General features: G+C 31.9%; 2 protein-coding genes across 2 annotated transcripts; both read left to right on the top strand.

The window, feature by feature from the left end:
* The first annotated feature begins 631 nt into the window (after nucleotides 1-631).
* LOC107637698 (oxysterol-binding protein-related protein 4C) lies at nucleotides 632-14,526 on the top strand. The gene is made up of 7 exons (XM_088485783.1): nucleotides 632-808; nucleotides 11,478-11,621; nucleotides 12,124-12,369; nucleotides 12,489-12,585; nucleotides 12,838-13,129; nucleotides 13,540-13,642; nucleotides 14,189-14,526. Exons 1-7 carry the CDS (start codon nucleotides 806-808, stop codon nucleotides 14,438-14,440), a joined length of 1,137 nt encoding a protein of 378 aa, XP_088341909.1. The 5' UTR covers nucleotides 632-805; the 3' UTR covers nucleotides 14,441-14,526.
* Nucleotides 14,527-15,417: 891 nt separating this feature from the next.
* LOC148567038 (uncharacterized) lies at nucleotides 15,418-16,492 on the top strand. The gene is made up of 2 exons (XM_088484515.1): nucleotides 15,418-15,748; nucleotides 16,431-16,492. Exons 1-2 carry the CDS (start codon nucleotides 15,418-15,420, stop codon nucleotides 16,490-16,492), a joined length of 393 nt encoding a protein of 130 aa, XP_088340641.1.
* Nucleotides 16,493-20,624: the final 4,132 nt, after the last annotated feature.

The following is a 20,624-nucleotide window of genomic DNA, read 5'->3' as shown; positions in this document are numbered from 1 at the left end:
TAGAATGGGAGTGGTAAACTCCTTTTGTTCATGATTAATGACTGAAGAACTGTAAGCGATAGTTGTAAATCAGAATTACAATACAGAAAATTTAGCTCTAATACTAACTTGAAGTGTTTGAATTTATGTCATCTCAAATACATAGAAAATCATCTTTTTTATAGAAAAATTACAAAAATAGTTTTATCTAAAAAATAAAAAATACTCACTTAAAATAAAAGAAATTAATCATAAAATTCTTAAAATTAAATTAAATTAAAAAATATAATAATTAATTTTATTTATAGAAAGAATTTATAAAAAAAAAATAAAAAATCTGATTTTGATTTGATTGATTCAACATAATTTAATTGAAAACTATTTTTTTAGAAGATAAATATTTACATGTTGAAAAGCTAATTTTTTCAAGGACTAATCTTAAACAAAAGTTGATAAGAATTAATGTATTTTGACGTGAATTTTTTAGCAATTAAAATATATCCATTTAATTTAATATTTAAAGAAATAAAAATCTTGAAAAGAAATAAAAATCTCACTATATTATTTACTTACCCGACAATGACAAATAAATGCAAGGCGGTGAAGAGGGAATATTCTTGCTATATAAAGCAAGAAATCTCTCTCTCAGTTTGCACTTATATGATGTCTACACAAAATCCTTTGTAGCAAAAAAAGCTAAACTATACAAAGGGTTCCCAATTTATTTATTATCAACTTCCAACGAACTCTTATCAAATTGAAGCAGCACCAATATTGTTACTGTTGATTTTTTTCGTCATCACAACTACTTCTACCAATTTCAATTATGGTGCGTACCTTAGCTTCTTCTCTTTAATAATATCTCTCTGCACCTTCAATTTCCTTGCCCCTTTATAAACTTGATTTCTTTGTGTGTGTGTATATATATAATGGAGCCCAGAATTAATTAACAAATATATTTGAACAAAGTGTTTCTGATTTTTCTTTTTCTTTTTTGTGCCAAGTTCGTGTAAAAAGTATAGAACATTGTTAGGAAGATTATGATGAGAAGAACAAAGATTGTCTATCCTTAAATTCTTGTAGATATATACATGCGTGTGCCCATACCTTCATGATTGATAAACTTGTGTTTTTTTTAATTTAAAAAATAAGATAGCATAAGTCAAGATTTTTTTTTTTTTTGTTTTCATCTAGGATCAATATGTTCTTGCAATCATTTTTCTGTCGTTATGTGTACTCACTAATTTCATTACATCATTGCCGCCTCTTTTCTAAAGAAATGCCTTAGAAGTTAGAATGTATTAGGACGACAAGATATCATTATTGAAATGCCGAAAGCCGAAAATTTATTATTAGAGGGTTAAGAAAAATGATGAAAATAATAATATTTTTGGTGTCTAATATTAAGATCATATATCAAGCTTTAAGGGAACTCTTTATTTTTTTTCTTTTATATCCAAAAATGAAGGAGATTTCTGTGCTCCAGAAACAATACAAATAAAGTATGAAAAAAGACCAAAATCAACTTTACCTCTTCTTCCTACGCCTAATAATGTGACCGTGGGGTTACTCAATACACATCCCCTACATTCTTCTAAATATCTATAATAAATTAATAATACAAAAGGATTTAACTATCTTATACTCTAAAAATATATTTAAGAGCATAATAATAAAAATTTAATTTTAATATATTAAAAATTTAAAATATTTTACATAATTATTTTACTATATCTGTTTTTCTAGATAATTATTTATACTGTTAATATAAAAAATAGTTATTATTATTGACGTTACGATAAATAATTAAATACACGTATAAAATTATTTTATACTGACAGTACATTAAAATTAAAATTTTTTAATATATTAAAAATATAGAAAAAAAATATAATTTATTTTAATAATTTTTAATAAGATGTTTTTATGATTTCTATAACATATACCCTCACAACACAATATAGCCAAATGGCAAAATTAGACCCAATGCCAAATACGAACATAAAACAGAAAACAAACACATTTAAATGCACCCACGTGCATTGGTACTCGTCCTTGTTCCAATTTTGCCCTTTTAAAGAGTCAAACTTATACGCCCCTTTTTTTTTTAGTGATTTTTCAAAAGTTTTTTAACCAATTAATAATTTTTTTTTTTAAGAATTAGGAATGAGATTTGAATTTATGATCTTTAATCTTTAGATGAATATAAAAAAATTATACCATATAAATTATAATTTATTGTATATTATTTAAATTATAGCTCGTTGAATCACTTTTTAAGTTAGCGGTTAACTTTTATTAGCAATCTAATAAACAGCAAGTTTAATTTAAATTATATATATTTTGAACTCCATTATTTAACTTATTTTTAGTAATATTTTTTTAGTGTCATTTTTTTGAGATCTAATATTCATATAATCATCATTAAAAATAATTATGAGTGTTGGGAAAACTCAACAAAGATTTAAATAAGAACCTGTCTAATAGCAGAAGCATCAAAAATAATTTTTTCGTAACTTGTGCGATTAAATAGGCAATACCAAAAATACTCCAAACAGCAAATATAGTGGCAGAAATTAAATAATCAGGCACCAGAATTTTAACGTGGAAAAATCTCCAAAAGAGGGATAAAAAACCCACGGGACTTAATTCAAAAAAATCTTCTACTATCAGAATAATGAGTATACAAACAGTCTTTCTAGTGACACTAAGGCATCTCAATAATCAACAAAATACATCATTAAAACTGGTGGAATCAACATAAATCCTCCACAAAGTGGGTATTTCAAATCAGACAAAAGAGAAAGCAATACAACTAGCAAGTTATATCCTAATGTTCATCTCTACACCAGGAATAACATACTAAAATTTCATAAGAAATGAAGCAAGTTTACCAATTCAATTGGATAAAAATGACTTGTCCTTTTCCCCCAAATTTCCTTCTTCTCTCCGCCGCCGAAGCAAGGCTTCGTTTCTTTCTTTTCATTCAAAGAATGAAGCTTCTCTTTTCTCTCTCCCGTGGCCTGTGCCACTTTCTTTCTTTATTTATTTATCTTTTAATTTTTAAAATTTTTAAAATATTTGTGGGCCCCACTTGGTTGGGACCCACTAACAAATCTCCCTCTCACCAACTCAAGTGGAGATAGGTTGCTCCATCAAGCCCGCCTTCTCTTTGTAGGAATCAAATTTCATTGTAGGTAAACTTAGTAATCATATCTGAACCATTATCATCAGTATGAATCTTCTCAAGTGCATATGACTTCATCTCAAGCACTTGTCGTATCCAATGATACCTCACCTCTATGTGCTTCGATCTGGAATGAAACGTAGGATTCTTACTGAGATGGATAGCACTCTGACTGTCACAAAATAACACAAACTTCTCTTGATTGATGCCTAACTCTTGTAGAAATTTCTTCTTCCATAAGAGTTCCTTAGAAGATTCAACAACAGCAATGTATTCTGCCTCTGTAGTAGACAAAGCAACACATTTCTGAAGTCGAGATTGCCACGACACAGCTCTCCCTGCAAAAGTCATCATATAACCAGAAGTAGACTTTCTTGAATAAAGATCCCCAGCCATATCTGTATCTGTGTAACCATCCAATAGAGGTTGGCCACTTCCAAAGCATAAACAAGCTCTAGAAGTACCATTAAGGTATCTGAGAATTCACTTCACTGCTTGCCAGAGTTCCTTGCCAGGATTAGACAGAAATCAACTAACAACTCCAATGACATGAGCAATATCTGGCCTAGTGCAAACCATAGCATACATCAAACTGCCAACCGCAGATGCATATGGAATCTTCTTCATTTCTGCTTTTTCTTTCTCACTTGTAGGACATTGCTGTGAACTTGGCTTGCAATGACTAGCAAGTGGAGTACTAACAGGTTTGGAATTACTCATGCTAAACTTCTCTAAAACCTTCTCAATATACTTCTGCTGTGACAACCACAGTTTTCCATTCTTCCTGTCACGAGTGATACTCATGCCAAGGATTTTTTTTGCAGGACCCAAATCTTTCATAGCAAAGGATCTGTTCAAGTCTTTCTTAAAATTTTCAATCTTCTTAGTGTCATGACCAACAATCAACATGTCATCAACATAAAGCAAGAGAATTATAAAATCACCATCAAAGAATTTCTTAACATACACACAATGATCAGAAGAAGACTTACTATACCCATGACCTTCCATGAAGGAATCAAACTTCGTGTACTACTGCCTTGGTGCTTGCTTCAACCGATATAAGCTCTTCTTCAACTTGCATACAAGATGCTCTTTTTCTTTAACCTCAAAACCCTCTAGTTGCTCCATATAAATTTTTTTATCTATGTCACCGTGAAGGAATGCAGTCTTCATATCAAGTTGCTCAACCTCTAAATTCAAGCTAGCCGTCAATCCAAGCACAACTCGAATAGGAGGACATCTTCACAACTAGAGAGAAAATCTCCTCAAAATCAATACCTTTCTTTTGCTCAAAGCCTTTCACAACTAATCGAGCTTTGTACCTTGGCCGTGAGACATTTTCATCTGCTTTCAATTTGAACACCCATTTATTCTTGAATGCTCTCTTACCCTTCGATAGCATCACCAATTCAAATGTATGATTCTCATGCAAGAATTTCATTTCTTCTTGCATGGCCTTCAACCAATCTTCCTTATGCTCATCAGACATAGCTTCCTGGTAGCTCTCTGGCTCCCTAGTCTCAATGTTCATCACATACTCATGAGGAAAGTATTTTTGAGAAGGACGATGCTCTCTAGTAGATCTTCTCAATTCAGGCTCAACTGGTGGTTCAGGTGAAATTTCTATATCTGGCACCTCAGGTTGAGGTGTAGGTTCATCATGCAAATCATCACCATCATTATCAACTTGTACATCTCCCCCATTAACAGGAGGTCTAGTGGAAGGACTAGGTTCATCATCAGCAGAACGTCTAACAGTTATTGTTGGCTTATTTGTCTTCTCAAGGTCTTCAAGAAAAAATCACATCTCGGCTTCTAATTATCTTCTTGCTCACAGGATCCCATAATCTGTAACCAAAGTCTTCATGACCATAACCCATGATGATACACTTCTTTGACTTTTCATAAAGTTTAGACCTTTCATCTCTTGGAATGTGAACAAAAGCCCTGCAGCCGAACACTCGCAAGTGACTATAGGAGACATTTTTTTCTCTCCAAACTTTTTCTAGAACATCACCATTTAGTGGAACTGAAGGAGAAATGTTGATCAAATATACTACAGTTCTCATCGCTTCATCCCAAAAGGATTTAGGCAACTTTGCATGAGATAGCATACATTTGACTCTATCATTGATAGTGCGATTCATTCTCTCTACAACTTCATTATGTTGAGGAGTCTTAGGAACCGTCTTCTCAAACTTGATCCCATGTCCTTTACAATACTCTTCAAACAGACCCCTGTATTCACCATCATTATCTGCTCGAACATATTTCAATTTTCTTTCTGTTTCTCTTTCAACACTTGCATGAAAGTGTTTAAAGATACCGAGCACATGGGCTTTAAATTTCAAAACAAAAGTCCACACTTTTCGAGAATAATCATCAATAAAAGTAACTAAATATGATGCACCACCTAGTGTCTTAGCATCCATAATGCAAACATCAGCGTGAACTAAATCTAGAACATGTGATCTCCTATGAGGTCCATAATTATGAAATGATACTCTAGCATGCTTTCCTACAAAACAATAAGTACAAGTATTTAAATTTGTACTTTTCACGGGAAGTGAGTGCTTTTTGACTAAGACGCTTAGTCCTTTCTTATTCAAGTGACCAAGACGTATATGCCACAAATCAGAAGATGAATCATCAGCTACATTCACATCTTCTTTGCACAACTTTGCTTGCAACCGGTAGAGAGGACTATTATTTTTTCTAGCAACAATGAGAGCCCCTTTGGTAATCTTGCATTTTTCACTACCAAAGGAAGTACAATTCTCCTCTTGATTCAATGCCTTCACTAAAATGAGATTGAACCGCATATCTGGCGCATGCCTAACATTTTTCAACTGCAACTTGCATCTCATGTTGGTTTCAAGCCACAAATCACCCCACACTAATGATATCACACACTCCTTTATCTCCCAATTTGATCTTGCCAAAATTTCTAGCAGTATAAGAAGTGAAAAATTCACGTTTCGGAGTGACATGACATGAGGCACCAGAGTCCATAATCCAAGTGGAATCATCACAGACAAGATTCACATAATTTTCATCATATGTGATAAGAACATCTTCATAAACAATAACAGCAGTTTCTTTATCACTATCTTTATCTTTGTCTTCATTTCTTCTCCTTGGTTGTTCTCTTTTCAAGAACCTACAACACCTCTTGATATGCCACGGCTTGCCACAATGGTGACAAATGAACTCCTTTCTTGACTTGTACTTTCCTCTTAACTTGCTTCGACTCTCTGACCTATCAGAACTGTGAGATGTTCTACTTTGACTTCTCCCTCGTGACTCTGAAACAAGTGCTTCTGACTTGGAGGAGGCATTAGCCAAACCTTGCTCTCTTCTTTTGGCTTCTTCATTCAGCATGCTCTCTTTAACCATTGCTAACGTCAACTTTCTATTTGGAGCTGAGATAGTCAGTGTCACAACCAGAACTTCCCAACTATTAGGCAAAGAGCTCAACAACAACAACGCTTGCAACTCATTATTCAAAGTGATTTCATTATTTGTTAGTTGGTTCACCGTCTCCTAAAAAATGCTCAAGTACTCCAACATTGATTTACCTTCAATATACTTCATATTGACAAGATTTCTAATCAAGAATGTTTTGTTTTGCACATTCTTCCTCTCATATAACTCCTTCAATTTGTTCCACATCTTCTCGGCATTCGTTTCAGTGTCAACATGTGGATACACACTAAGATCAAGCCATTGCCTAATCAAAGCAACTGCCTTCGGATTCAGCTTTTTCCATTCAGCATCAAATTTAGTACCTTTGGATTTATCCCCCTCCACAAGATCATACAAGTTCTTGCTATACAACCTATCTTCCATGAGGGTCTTTCAAATTGAATAGTTTTGGGAATTCAATTTGACCATATTCGGTCTATGAATATTTTCCTCTATTTAATCAGCACAGAAATAAATAACCAAAGCTCTAGATACCATTTTGTTGGGAAAACTCAACAAAGGTTCAAACAAGAACCTGTCTAATAGCTGAAGCACCAAAAATAAATTTTCCACAATTTGTGCGATTAAATAGGCAATACCAAAGATACTCCAAACAACAAATATAATGGTAGAAATTAAATAATCAGATACCAAAATTTTAACGTGGAAAAATCTCCAAAAGAGGGACAAAAAACCCACGGGACCTATTTCATAAAAAATTTCCACTATCAGAATAATGGGTATACAAACAGTCTTCCTAATAACACTAGAATATCACAAAAACTGATGAAATTAACATAAATTCTTCACAAAATGAGTATCTCAAATCAGACAAAAAAAAGACAATACAACTAATAAATTATATCCTAATATTTATCTTTATACTTGAAATAACATACTAAAATTTTATAAAAAAATAAAATAAATTTACCGATTCAATTAAATAAAAAATGACTTATCCTCCTCCAAATTTCTTTCTTCTCTTCGTCGCCGAAGCAGGACTTCGATTCTTTCTTTTCATTTAAAGAATAAAGCTTCTCTTTTCTCTCTCCCGTGGTCCGTGCCACTTTCTTTATTTATTTATTTATTTTTAATATTTTTATAAAATTTGTGGGCCTCACTTGATGGAGACCCGCCAACAATGAACAAGTAAAAATTATCTAGCTAACAATCTTTCTAATCTACTTTAAGTGGAACGTAAGCCAAAATCACTTTTTAATTTATGAATACTGAATAGCAAACTTCAAAATCTAATTTAACAGTGGTAAGTTGAAAATCTATGTGAGATTTTTAATATATGCATACCATTAGATTATATTTCTATAAATAATAATGTGAATCTTTTAATGAAAAAACTATTTTGACAATTTCACATTGTATTGATTAGTATTCCAAAATAAACACAAGAGAGAGACAGAACAATTAAGGTGATTGAATTTTTCTTTGAAGAATAGACCCAACTAGTATTTTTACTAGTAACATTATTACGGGAATATAAATCTTTTAAAATTACGTCGATTTTGGTATTATAGATTATGATATAAAAAATTTATAGCATTAAACTATTTTTATAAAATAGTCGTAAGGGACAAAAGTTTTCATTGGCTAAGAAGATCAGAGTCTTAAACAAAATTAAATAATAAATTTTTTTAGTTATTATTTTCAAATGAAAGAGTTTAATTTTTTTTACTTAATTTTAATATTTGTTATCTAAAATTTGAAAGAATTTAACGTGTATATTTTTATATTTAATTAGATATTAAGTTTATTGTACAAATAAAAATAATTAATTTTTATACTTGTTATTTAAAAATAATATTTTTTTATATATATAAAAATATAATTAGATATTAACATAAAAAATTTATATTGATAGTCATAAAATTAACTTATTTTTTTAAAACAATTGAATCTTAATTTTAACTTTTAATCACAACATTAGTATTTTTTTTAAATTATATGTAATAAATATTTAAAAGAAAAGAAGTGAAAATATATATTAAAAAGATAAGCAATAAAAATTTAAAATTAAATAAAAAATATGTATATACTAATATTTTTAATTAAATTATATTATGTTGTTAATTTTATTTTTATAGAACATAAAGGTAGAGAAAAATAAAGAATGAGAGAAATGAGAGAGAAAGATAAAGAAGAAGAATGAGAGAGGGAGTTTGTTAATTTTGGAAGCTAAGAAAATTTTTTATTTTAATTATAATGAAATATCTGGTGACACATTTTGATTTGTCAAATTACTAATATAAAATATAAATTATAAATTATATATAGAGTGGGAAGGATAAAGAGAAATAGAAAAAAAGAGAGAGGTAGATAAGAAAATATAAGAAGGATGTTTACTAATTTTAGAGGAAAATATTTTCTCTAAATTTTAATAAGAGGGTGTCATGTGACACATTTTAGTTATTAAATTAGTTAGTAATATATAAATATAATATATAATATAGTTATATTTCAATTTTAGTATTTCAGTTTTAATTTTAATTTAATTTAAATATAAATAGAGAATGTTTTGTTGTATATTTTGATTGTCAAATTCGTAATTAGTCTTGACAATGATATATAAGAGAGATAGAGAAAGAAAGAGAAAAGAGGGGAGAGTTCCTTAATTTTGAAAGGAAAGATTTGATTTCAATTGCAATGAGAAAGTGACATGTGGCACATTTTGGTTTTAAAATTAGAGATATATAATAGATATAATAGAAATAGATTTTAATTTTAATTTAATTTAAATACAAATAGAGAATGTTATGTTGTATATTTTGATTGTTGAATTCGTAATTAGTCATTGACAATGATATATAAAAGAGATAGAGTGAATGAAGAAATGAGAGAGATAGAGAAAGGAAGAGAGAAGAGGGGAGAGTTCTTTAATTTTTGAGGAAAAGATTTGATTTCAATTGTAATGAGAAAATGACATGTGGTACATTTTGACTTTAAAATTAGAGAGATATAATAGATAATAAAATTAGAGAAATATAATAGATAATAGATAGATTAATTGAGTGCTTGATTTGTACTTGTGAGTGTCTGAGTTATCAATAATTAAATATATAACTACTCTTTGTGAATTGTGAATATGAATGAAAGGACAAAGAAAATGTTATTTGTATTATACATAATCACAGAGAATGGGGTGTATATATTGGCTGACTTAGAGACAAAAGATAAAATGAGAAAAAATAATTCTACTAAAAGTATACTAAAAAGATTAAGTGTCAAAAAAATCTTAAAAAATAAATTAGGCAAAAAAAAAACCTTATAAAAAGATAATAATAATAATAATAATAATAATAATAATAATAATAATAATAATAATTTGATAAAAATGACACAAACAAACATCATGTTAATAAAAATAATTGGAATCGAAAAAGTACTTGTATATAATTTTTAATGGAACAAATATATACCCATACAAAAAATATATGAAATGTATAAGAAAAAACTCTTGCTTATCTCACTTAGTTTATGCATTTGGTAATTGGTACCATACACGGTTTTTCTCGTTCTTATAGATTTAGCAAGAATAATTTTAATCTTCTCTTGGAATATCAATTGCTATATATTTCGTTACTAAATAAATAACACAGTAATTAACCGTCAATGACTCATGTTAAAGAAGCATAAAAACTTAAATGAATTTTGCTATTTCGTACGATTATAAATTGAAACTTTTTTTATTAAAAATATAAAAAAAATTAACTTTTTAATGTATTTATTTGTCTTTATTAAAAGATAAAATTTAAATCTTTTCATTATTGATAATCTTTTCATGTATTCTAAAAATACATGTTAACTAAATCCAAATTTAAAAAATACTCAAAAGAACAATAAATATCAAAATTACTCTTAATACAAGATATAATGAAATTGATCTTAGAAACTCTTATTTTCATATAGTATTAATTACTTTTCTTTTCATTTCTTAGAAGAGGAGTGCTAGGGGCCAGCATATTTTATGAGTTGTAGCCATCAATTAGCTATCAATAGTGTATTTAATGGTATGAGATTTCATCTAATGGTGGAAAATCACTCATTTTTATTTTGCTGGCTAAGTGCTGGCCAAATTTTAACAAATTTGCTGGCCCTAAACTTTTCCTTCTTAGAATACTTATTTTGGTTAACTAAAATTTTTAGGTAGAAGATAGAATATATATCTTATTTTTATCCTCATTTAACAATAATTGAATTTGATGTTCAAAAATACTTTGAACTTTAATTTGCAATATTCACATATCATGTAATTGATTACTTGATTGGTTGTGAATACACCGAGCATCTTTATCATAGAGATAATACTTGAAATGTACCCACAACCAACACTGGTTAGATTAGAGCACATGTCATGCAATACTATCTCTGTCCAATTTCTTTCAGAGTATGTGTGGAAGATTGGAACTGTCAAAGCATGGGTAATATTTATGGTCAAGAGTTATTGATTAGGATTCTTTTAATTCTGAGGGTTTTTTTTTTTTTTCAAATCAGAATTTATTTTTCCATTGCAAATTTTAAGATATATTGGAATACTAATTAAAATTTTGACGGTTTTCTGTATTTATTTCTTGTTTCTTTGATCTAAAATTGAGGTAACTGTAATTTTTAATAGGATGAATAAAAGTGATTTTATTAAGATTTAGGGACATAAAGTAATTAAGATGTATAAATTTTTTGAAAAAATTAAGCTACCTAATCCCTTAGCAGAGTAGACTAGTAGTACATAGTTGTTGCTATCAAGTATCAATATCATTGTAGCAGAGAGTAATCAATATTGAAATTTAATTGGAATTAAATGTAAAAACTGTTTTGGGTGATGCGGTGGCAGGACAAAAACATTGTGCTGACAAAGCCATTCTCGTTGGAGAAAGAATCGGATGGTGATTCTGATTATAGAGCTCCAAATCTTATGAAACGAATACTGAGTCTATTTAAGAATGTGCGGCCAGGATCTGATCTTACTCGCTTTCAGGCAAGTTCTTTTTCGCATTTATATTTATTTGTGAGTGATGATGTTCTATATTAGTCTTTATATTAGACATAACTCTAATGATTTGAAATATGTTGTAGTTAATATTTTTTGTAAGTTTAGTTTTTGCTAATTTTAATTTTAAAATTTCTTATTTAATTTAGTCAATAAAATATTTTACCTAAATAAACAAAAAATAATTAATACAACAATTTCTTATATCCAATATTGAATCAACAATTTGTATAAAATATATATTAAAAATACAAAAAACATATTAAAAATAAAATAAATTCTATATATATTTATATACAAATATATAATAACTGATTTTTTATGTATACATATTATTTTTGCCATATAAAATAAATGGTGAAATACAAAATATATATAACGTTTTTGTATACTTAATATTTATAAACGAATACATAACTATTAATTTGATATCTGATTTTTTATATACGCATAGCATTTTTGGATAATGCAAAGATAAAATTGTTTGCAGCTGCCAGCAGAGTTCAACATGCCAAAGTCACAACTCCAATGCTATGGTGAAGAGGTATATTGTGGTGGTTGTGACATGCTAAGCAGATGCAACAATGGAGAAAGTCCAGTTGATAGGTTCATATCAGTTGTAGCATGGAGCATTTCTACAAGACGCCCTGTCATTTTTGGAGTTGCTCCTTACAATCCCATTCTTGGAGAGACACACCATGTTTCCACACCAAATCTTAATGTCTTGCTAGAACAGGTCTACATATATATATATATATATATATATATATATATATATATATATCTTTAACTGTGATCTTGGCCAAAATGGTATGAATAATGAATTTTTATGTGGATTATTGTCATTGTGTGCAGGTTTCTCACCACCCTCCGGTGACTGCACTTCATGCAACAAATGAGAAGGAAAAGATAGAAACAATATGGTGTAGTTATGTTGTTCCAAAGTTCAATGGTAATTCATAATATATATTATTTGTGCATTAATTAATTAATTACAAGTTATTGTATTAGTATTTTAATGTTTACTTTATTTGGAATTTGGTAAAGGACAAAAATATAAATATTTCTTAAATATTACATTAAAATGTGTGAAAATAAAAAATATATTGAATTAGAAAGAAAAAAAAAAATCTGCTAAGCAAGTTAATCCACATCAATGTACTATGTTAACATGCTTCATGGTATTACTCAATTCTTGAATCAGGTGCCGCAGTGGAAGGTCAAGTGCATGGTAAAAGAGAATTGAAGCTCCACAATCATGGAGAGACATATGAAATGAATGCTCCTTATCTCATGATCAGGTTTCTTCCAGTTCCTAGCTGTGATTGGGTCGGCAATGTCCATATCCGGTGCCCGGAATCTGCCATTGAGGCAGAGTTATGCTACACAAGCCACACTCTGTTCGGATTCCGGGCAAGCCGGAAATCAATAAAGGGGAAGATCATTGATTCAATATCAACGAAGATTCTATATGAAATTAATGGTAATTGGGATAGGTATGTATATGTAAAGCATCTGTTTTTGAAGTTTTTGGTGTATATATTTATATTGATCATTCTAATAAAACTACGTTACGATGGTTATAATATCTCAAAATGTATTGCTAAATTTAAATTAGTGCTTTTTAGAAAGTGCTGCTTAAAAAATGTGTTACCAAAATGTAAAAAAAAATGTGACTTTAATTTTTACAGCATTTGAGTAGTTACCATAACATAATTATATTAGAATTCACCTATTTATACATAATTTGCCAAATTAAAAAATACTGCGACAAAACCAAATTTATATATACTAGAAGTCTAGAAATCAATGATCTTGATCATCAAATGTTCTATTGTCATAATTTGTGCTAATTAAATTGATTTTTTTTCCTTACCTTCTTAAACTTATGCCTTGTGCTATGCAGTATTGTGACAGCGAAGGATACAAATAATGGAGAAGTGAGAGTGATATATGATGCAAAAGAAGTCATTTCGGGGCTCCAAACTCCTGTTGTGAAGGACTCTGAGGTTATTATAGTAAAGATCTATTTATCAGTTTTGTACATAATTATATAACCTATTTGTATATCCTATAATTCCTATAATTCAAATATAAGAATATAATAAAAAGATTTTTCAATAAATTTTAGGCCTAAAAAAATATTATATAATGGGAATGAAATAAGAAACTAACAGAAAGATAAAACATGTCTAGTATTGTAATTCTTTCAAAATTTATTTGGTACTTTTATTTATAAGTCTATCTTAAAATTGTTAAAAGACTTGGTATTTTTTTCTTTTTCTTAATAAATTGTTGGTAAAAACTCAGGTGCAGTTAACTTCATGTGAAGTTGATAGATAAGAATCGTTAAATGATTTGTCTGATTTGACTAAATTATCATCTAATAATTTTCAATTATTAATTTTACGTGAAGTTAAGTGCACTTGAGTTTTTAATTAAATGGTTGAGTACTTAAATGACTTACTAACATGGTAAACATTAAAGGGGTATTATGATATTCACAATTCAGGGATAATTACTACACTAACAAATAATTAAACCATGTTGTTCAGTGTGTGTGGGGAAGCGAATCAGCAGTTGTATGGAGTGAAGTAAGCGAAGCAATCATGAACAAAGAGTGGGAAAAAGCAACAGAAGCAAAGAAATCTGTGGAGGAAAGGCAAAGGGAGCTTTCAAGAGAAAGGATCACAAAAGGAGAAACTTGGCTTCCTAAGCATTTCACTCTCTCTCACTCCAAAGAAGGAGGCTGGAATTGTTTTCCAATTCAAAACTGGGTCCCACCTTCTCCTATTCAGACCTTGTAATTTCTTTCTTACAATAAATAAAAGTATACATGGCAGAATTTGAAATTAATAAAAATATGCATCAAAGATTCGTTAATATTAAATTTTTATTAATAGCATGACATTTTTGTTCTAAATAATTTCTAAAATATATACTTTGATATTTATAGATCTTTAGTATGTAATTTTTATTCATTTTAAATTCTTTAGTATGTGATCCGACCGCTACAAATATCAAGTCATAACTCGCCATTATGAGTCATAACTCGGCAAAATGCAGCATAGTTCGGCGTTACGCGTTACAACTGAGCTCAACGGTCTACATCCTAGAATCAAAACGTCCGACCAGACATCATCACTCATTAAACTTTATTATTACTCTTTAATTCAGACATCATCACTCATAAATTTTTGGCCGACGTTGCAACAAGATTGTAAAACAAAAGTCAAAAGCTGTGACAACTACCAGAAACACAGTCCGATCACCCACCTTCCAGCCGAACTACTACACTGTTCCGAGGTATGCTGGCCGTTCAACCAATGGGGGCTCGACATCTTCGGCCCTTTCCCCCTAGCGGCCGGCCAGGTAAAACTTTTAATAGTAGCAATTGATTACTTCTCAAAATGGATAGAGGCACAATCCTTAGCAAAGATCGCCTCACAACAAATGATCTCCTTTTTATAGAAGCATATTATCTGTCGATTCGTCATACCTTGGCACATTATCACTGATAATGGACGCCAGTTTGTCGATAAAAAATTCATCTCCTTTTTACATAATCTAAAGGTCAACCAGCATTTTTCATCTGTAGAGCACCCACAAACAAACGGGTTAGCAGAGGCCGCGAATAAGGTCCATCTTACATGCCTTAAGGAAGAAACTTGACGAAGTCAGAGGGCTTTGGGCTGAACTCATCCCCAAGATCATATGGGGATACAATACCATCCACTCAACAACAAAGGAAACACCTTTCCGGCTAGTCTACGATTCTGACGCAATGATACCCGTGAAGATCTCTCAATCCTCACTGCGCATTGAAATGGACGACCATACTACAAAAGACGCAGCTCGGCAATCCGAGTTGGACCTCCTTGAAGAAGTCAGATCTTCCATAGCAATCAAACACCTAGCTATGCAACAACGCATAGCTCGGCGATATAATCAAAGACATCACCCAAGGTCTTTTCAAGTAAAGGACCTTGTGCTCAGAAGAACTGAACAGGCCAGAAAACCATCAAGCCATGGCAAACTAGCAGCTAACTGGGAGGGCCCTTACCGAATCATAAAAGTCATCGGCAATGGAGCTTACCAATTACAAACCTTAGATGGTAATGATTTGCCTAACACTTGGAATGTATTATCTTTAAAGTTATATTACAGTTAAAAGCCAGGGACAGGCGAGTACTCTTTTTTCTACTACTAAGATTTTGTCCAAAACGGGTTTTGCTTGGAGAGGTTTTAACGAGGCTTGCCTGCCTACACCTTTGTAACCAAAGGTTTGTTAACATATATAAGTTTCCTATTTTCATCAGATTAATTATCATATTAAGTACTTTTTCTTATCTCCGAATTTATACTATTATCCTGCCAAACTCTATTTCGAATCCGACTATTCAGACTTCACCAGTCAAATAAACAGCCGAGCTCTGTTCTATTCGGACTTCACCGACCAAACGAACAGCCGAGCTCTGTTCAATTCGGACGTAATGATCAAACAAACAGATGATCATTCAGATTTAACCAAATAGACTACCAATACTCCGAATCCGACTAATCAGACTTTACCAGATAGGAGATCTATAGTCCGAGTCCGATCATTCGGACTATGCCAATTAAACAAATATCCAATAACTATTCATACACAGCCTACTTGGTATTTACCCATCAACTTAAATTGGCCGAACCTAACCCATCAAATCGATCAACAGACAAAGCAAGCTCGAAAACAAACTCACTGTACCCAACTTGCATCTACTTTATTTGACATATCCTATCCTACACCTATTACAGGGTACCTCGCAAATAATCCTACTTATAAATCGAAAGATGCAACACAACATTTTACCATATGAAAAATAAACTGCCCACTTCAAACTGGCAGCAAAAACATCCAAAATATAAACAGTCAAAGTGCTCATTCTAAGAGCAAACAATTTTTACCAAACCACTATTACAAAGTTTAAACAAAAACATACAGATGTATGAAACTAGGGTTACTGCCCAACATTTTCACCTCCCTCCTCTTCAGCACCATCATCCTCAATCATGGCTCCATCCCGAACAATTTTGCCCGGATCCATCAGACCAAAATCCACGTTAGGAGCTAGGAACCTGGCTTGAAGAGAAGCTCGCTCAAACCCTTCAATAAAAGAATCCAAGATTGCTGTCTCCTTGCTCTTCTCTGTATTTTTCAACTTAGCAGTCAACTCTACCATCCGAGTACTCATACTCGAGAGATCAGCCTCTTTCTTTCTCACATCCTCCACTTCCTTTGCATAATTTTCCTTGGTCAACTTTAGCTCTTTCTCAATCTCAGATAATTTACTCTCCAGTTCTGTAACCCTAGCATTCTTCAAATTCAACTGTTCCTCCAAATTCACATCTAGCTTCTGCTCGGCAACTTGCCGATGTTTTTTTCTCTTGGCTGCGCCCCAAGCTCGCAAGCCGAAGTCCAATAACCTTCAGAGACATAGCAACTAATACATAGATATCCACCCAAAACATAATTGACAAAACTAAATCACATACATACCTGCATATATTTATCAATGGCCACATCACCGACTTCACCAGCCAATGTGACATCCGACGGCCCCGGACACACCTCGTCTGTCACCACCATATATGGAAAATCCTTCCCTCACAGCGACGACCCATCACTTTGCTCGGCCACATCATGCAACTTCTTTTGATTTTCAAAATACCATTGAAGCTCCTCCGTTGGAACCTCGTCTCGAATATCCTCGGACTCATCAGACAAATCAACCACATCATGTTTCATCTTCTTCAGAACAACCTTTCTCCTCCTCGGCTTGGGCTGGTTAACCTCGAAAACACTAGCGGCTTTGTCAACCTTAGAGGACGAGCCCTCCTTGTCCAAATTTTTGCTTTTTACTCACGCCCTCAGAGTCGCAGCAGACACTCCAGGATAGTTTCCTCCTGGAAAACAAGCCAAAACAAACAGTTACAACATATCTCGACCTCATTCATAACACAAAAAATTCAAACCCTCACCTAAATACTCTATAACGGCATCCCTATTATCCTCCCACTGAAGCAAGTCAAACACCGAGATTAGCTCTTTTCGATCAACAGCTTCAATTAAGTATTCTATGATGCACTCATTCCTTGCATTTATAATCTCCAGACCCAAAATACTCTAAGGCTCCGAACACCACCAGACAGGAAACTTCTCCCCGAAATGCTCATCCATATAAAAAGGAAACTCTCCCTCAACATTTCTAACCTTCACATACATTTCCTTGAAATTTTTAAAGGAGAATTTGTAAAGTTTGAAAACAGCAAATCGGGGTGAACTATTCAAGTTCACCCAACCCCCTTCCAAACCCCTTTGGCTTGAAATAATGAAAAGAACAACTCCACTGTCGGTTTCTCCTCCAGAAATTCCATTAGAATTTCAAAACTACGAAGAAATGCCCAGCCATTAGGGTAAAGTTGGGAAGGTGCACAATTTAGCTGCTTCAACACCTGACACTTAAAGTCCGTAAACGGCAGCTTCACCCTCAATTTCTCCAAAACACTACTATATATATAGAATGCTCAAAACCCTCCCCTCTGTGAAAATCCTGTCACCTGAAGAACAAGGAAGTAGCTCCACCCGAACCCCAGAACCTACCCTAACAATCCTACTACTATCAATCTCCTTCACAACATCTTCATCTTGAAACAGAAATGCACGACTCCTCACGTCCTCATTCACCCAATCATATGACCAATCAATCTTCTCTTTTTTCTCCTCTTCGAAACCCATCAGCAACCAACAAATGTAGAAGAAGAAGAAGAAAAGCAAACAAATGCAGGAGGAAAAACAAAGAAATTAGAGCATACCTCTTTTACTCATATTGCTTCAAAACATCTCTGATAAACAAGAAAGAGAAAGGGAGCCAAAGTGAAAACTTTCAGGATTACAAAAGTGTTTTAATTAAATACACTTTACCCAACTCTTTCGATTCCACTGCCCTCAATCAATCAGGGACATTGGAACCACGCACGTGCATTTAATTCTGTATCTCTCCTACCCACACCACCATTTGCCATCATTAACTCTTTAATAAAGCAATTTGAACAGGGGGCTACAAGGCCTAACCTAATTGGCCGAGTTACTCGCTCAATAACCGACTTATGTTTCATTAATAAGCTCAACCTGCTTCATTAAACACATTTCCAAGCTAAGCTTGGGGCTATGATCTGACCGCTACAAATATCAAGTCATAACTCGGCATTATGAGTCATAACTTGGCAAAATGCAGCATAGTTCGACGTTACGCGTTACAACCGAGCTCAACGGCCTACATCATAGAATCAAAACGTCCGACCAGACATCATCACTCATTAAACCTTATTATTACTCTTCAATTCAGACAATAAAGCAGAAATATAACTGACCTGTTTCATTCCACTTATAAAAAGGTATGATCTTCTATCCTAAGGGACAGATTGAATTCTCAATACTAACTTAAGCTTCGGAGTGCCTTTGCAGGTACACTCTCCCTTTGTTTCTTGTTCGCACTCTGCACAATTGGACATCTCTCCAGGCGTAAAGCTCAGATTTTCTCAAGGCTTATAGATCGACACCGAAAATAACAACTCGGCGCCGACTCCCAGAAGTCGAGCTCCCCTCCAGGTATCCACACAGGAATAGTATATTTTTGTTAAGTATTCAGTCTTTTTATCTTTTTTACATTTATTGCATATTTTAAAATAATAGCATGAAGAAATTTAGATATGACTTGATTTGCGATTGATAACCTTTTTTTTTTTTATTTTATTTTTTATAATTTTACAAAAAAAATGAAAATAAAATATTTATTATTTTTCACTTTTCTTTTTATAAAAGTATTAAATAGAAATAAATCAAATGATTGAAAATAAGAATGAGAACAATTTTATGGGTCAAACATGCCCTAATATTGGCAAATTCATTGTTAGCTAAAAAGCAAGGATATTGTATAATATTGTCAAACTCTGCTCAGTAACATTGGATATTGTACTAAACAAGGTACTATATTTGAAAGATTTAATGATTTAATTAGATACAAATTCATAATACATACTATATATATATATCCATAAACATAAAAATATACTTAAAAAAGGAGGTGAATTGAATGATAAAATTAATGATAATTAATTTTTTGTGGATTTATATACGAATTTTAAATGTTCAAATTATGTAATAATATTTTTTGCACCACTTAAAAGTAATTTGAATTAACAATAATACTCCACATTCATGTAAAAAACTTAACTAAGTCATTCAAGCACTTTTTTGTTAACGCGCCTCTCCCACCCTCAAGTTATGTGAAATACACGTGCGTCCCCTCTCCCTCCTATTAACGTAATAGAATTATGTAAAGCTTTTTCTTCAACGTGAACATTTTTTTCACATTAATGATCTGATTGCAATTTTTGGATCTACTCTGCTACTGCGTCGTTCTTCTTCTTTTTCTTATCTGCTGCTCGTCGTTCTTCTTCCTATTCTTCTTCGTTTTCTTTTTCGATATGTGAATTTATCTTCTTCGCTTTCAGATTTCAATAGGCTATCAAAACAATGAATGATTCAACTTCAAATCAGTTGAATGAGAGTGATTTGAATTATTTTTCAGAATTGAATCAAGCGGACAAGGTTTTTATTATTGAATTGAATTGAATGCAATTGCTAAATTCTAGGCGCAGATGTTGTAAGATCCGGTTAATTAACGGCTAATTAACCCATAAATGAGAATTTATTCTAGAAAGCCAAAAATGTTATTTTTATGGCTTAATATGATAGAGGAAATTGAGACGAGAATTTCGGTACCAATTTTATAGAAATCGGACCAAGATTGGACCGAACGGGCCAAACCGGACCAACCGGACCCAAAGTGGGCCCTTGGCCCAACATAACTAAACCAAAACCCTAGTTTTCAGCACTCTCTCTCCTCACACAACACCAAAACACGCTGAAAATTGAGATGGAAGGGG

Source organism: Arachis ipaensis, chromosome B4, assembly GCF_059453495.1.
Source record: "Arachis ipaensis isolate K30076 ecotype BB chromosome B4, ASM5945349v1, whole genome shotgun sequence".
In the NCBI taxonomy this organism is placed as follows: domain Eukaryota; kingdom Viridiplantae; phylum Streptophyta; class Magnoliopsida; order Fabales; family Fabaceae; genus Arachis; species Arachis ipaensis.
The sequence above is the reverse complement of the archived record's forward strand: the minus strand, read 5'-3'. Positions and strand labels throughout refer to the sequence as shown.

What these genes read in the sequence shown, in the direction of transcription:
- LOC107637698 (XM_088485783.1), top strand. An exon ending in CTGATCTTACTCGCTTTCAG is followed by an intron (nt 11,622 to 12,123) that starts GCAAGTTCTTTT and finishes AATTGTTTGCAG; the next exon opens with CTGCCAGCAGAGTTCAACAT. An exon ending in CTGTTGTGAAGGACTCTGAG is followed by an intron (nt 13,643 to 14,188) that starts GTTATTATAGTA and finishes CATGTTGTTCAG; the next exon opens with TGTGTGTGGGGAAGCGAATC.
- LOC148567038 (XM_088484515.1), top strand. Translation starts at nt 15,418, where the DNA reads ATGATACCCGTGAAGATCTCTCAATCCTCACTGCGCATTGAAATGGAC. An exon ending in CCAATTACAAACCTTAGATG is followed by an intron (nt 15,749 to 16,430) that starts GTAATGATTTGC and finishes CACCTATTACAG; the next exon opens with GGTACCTCGCAAATAATCCT.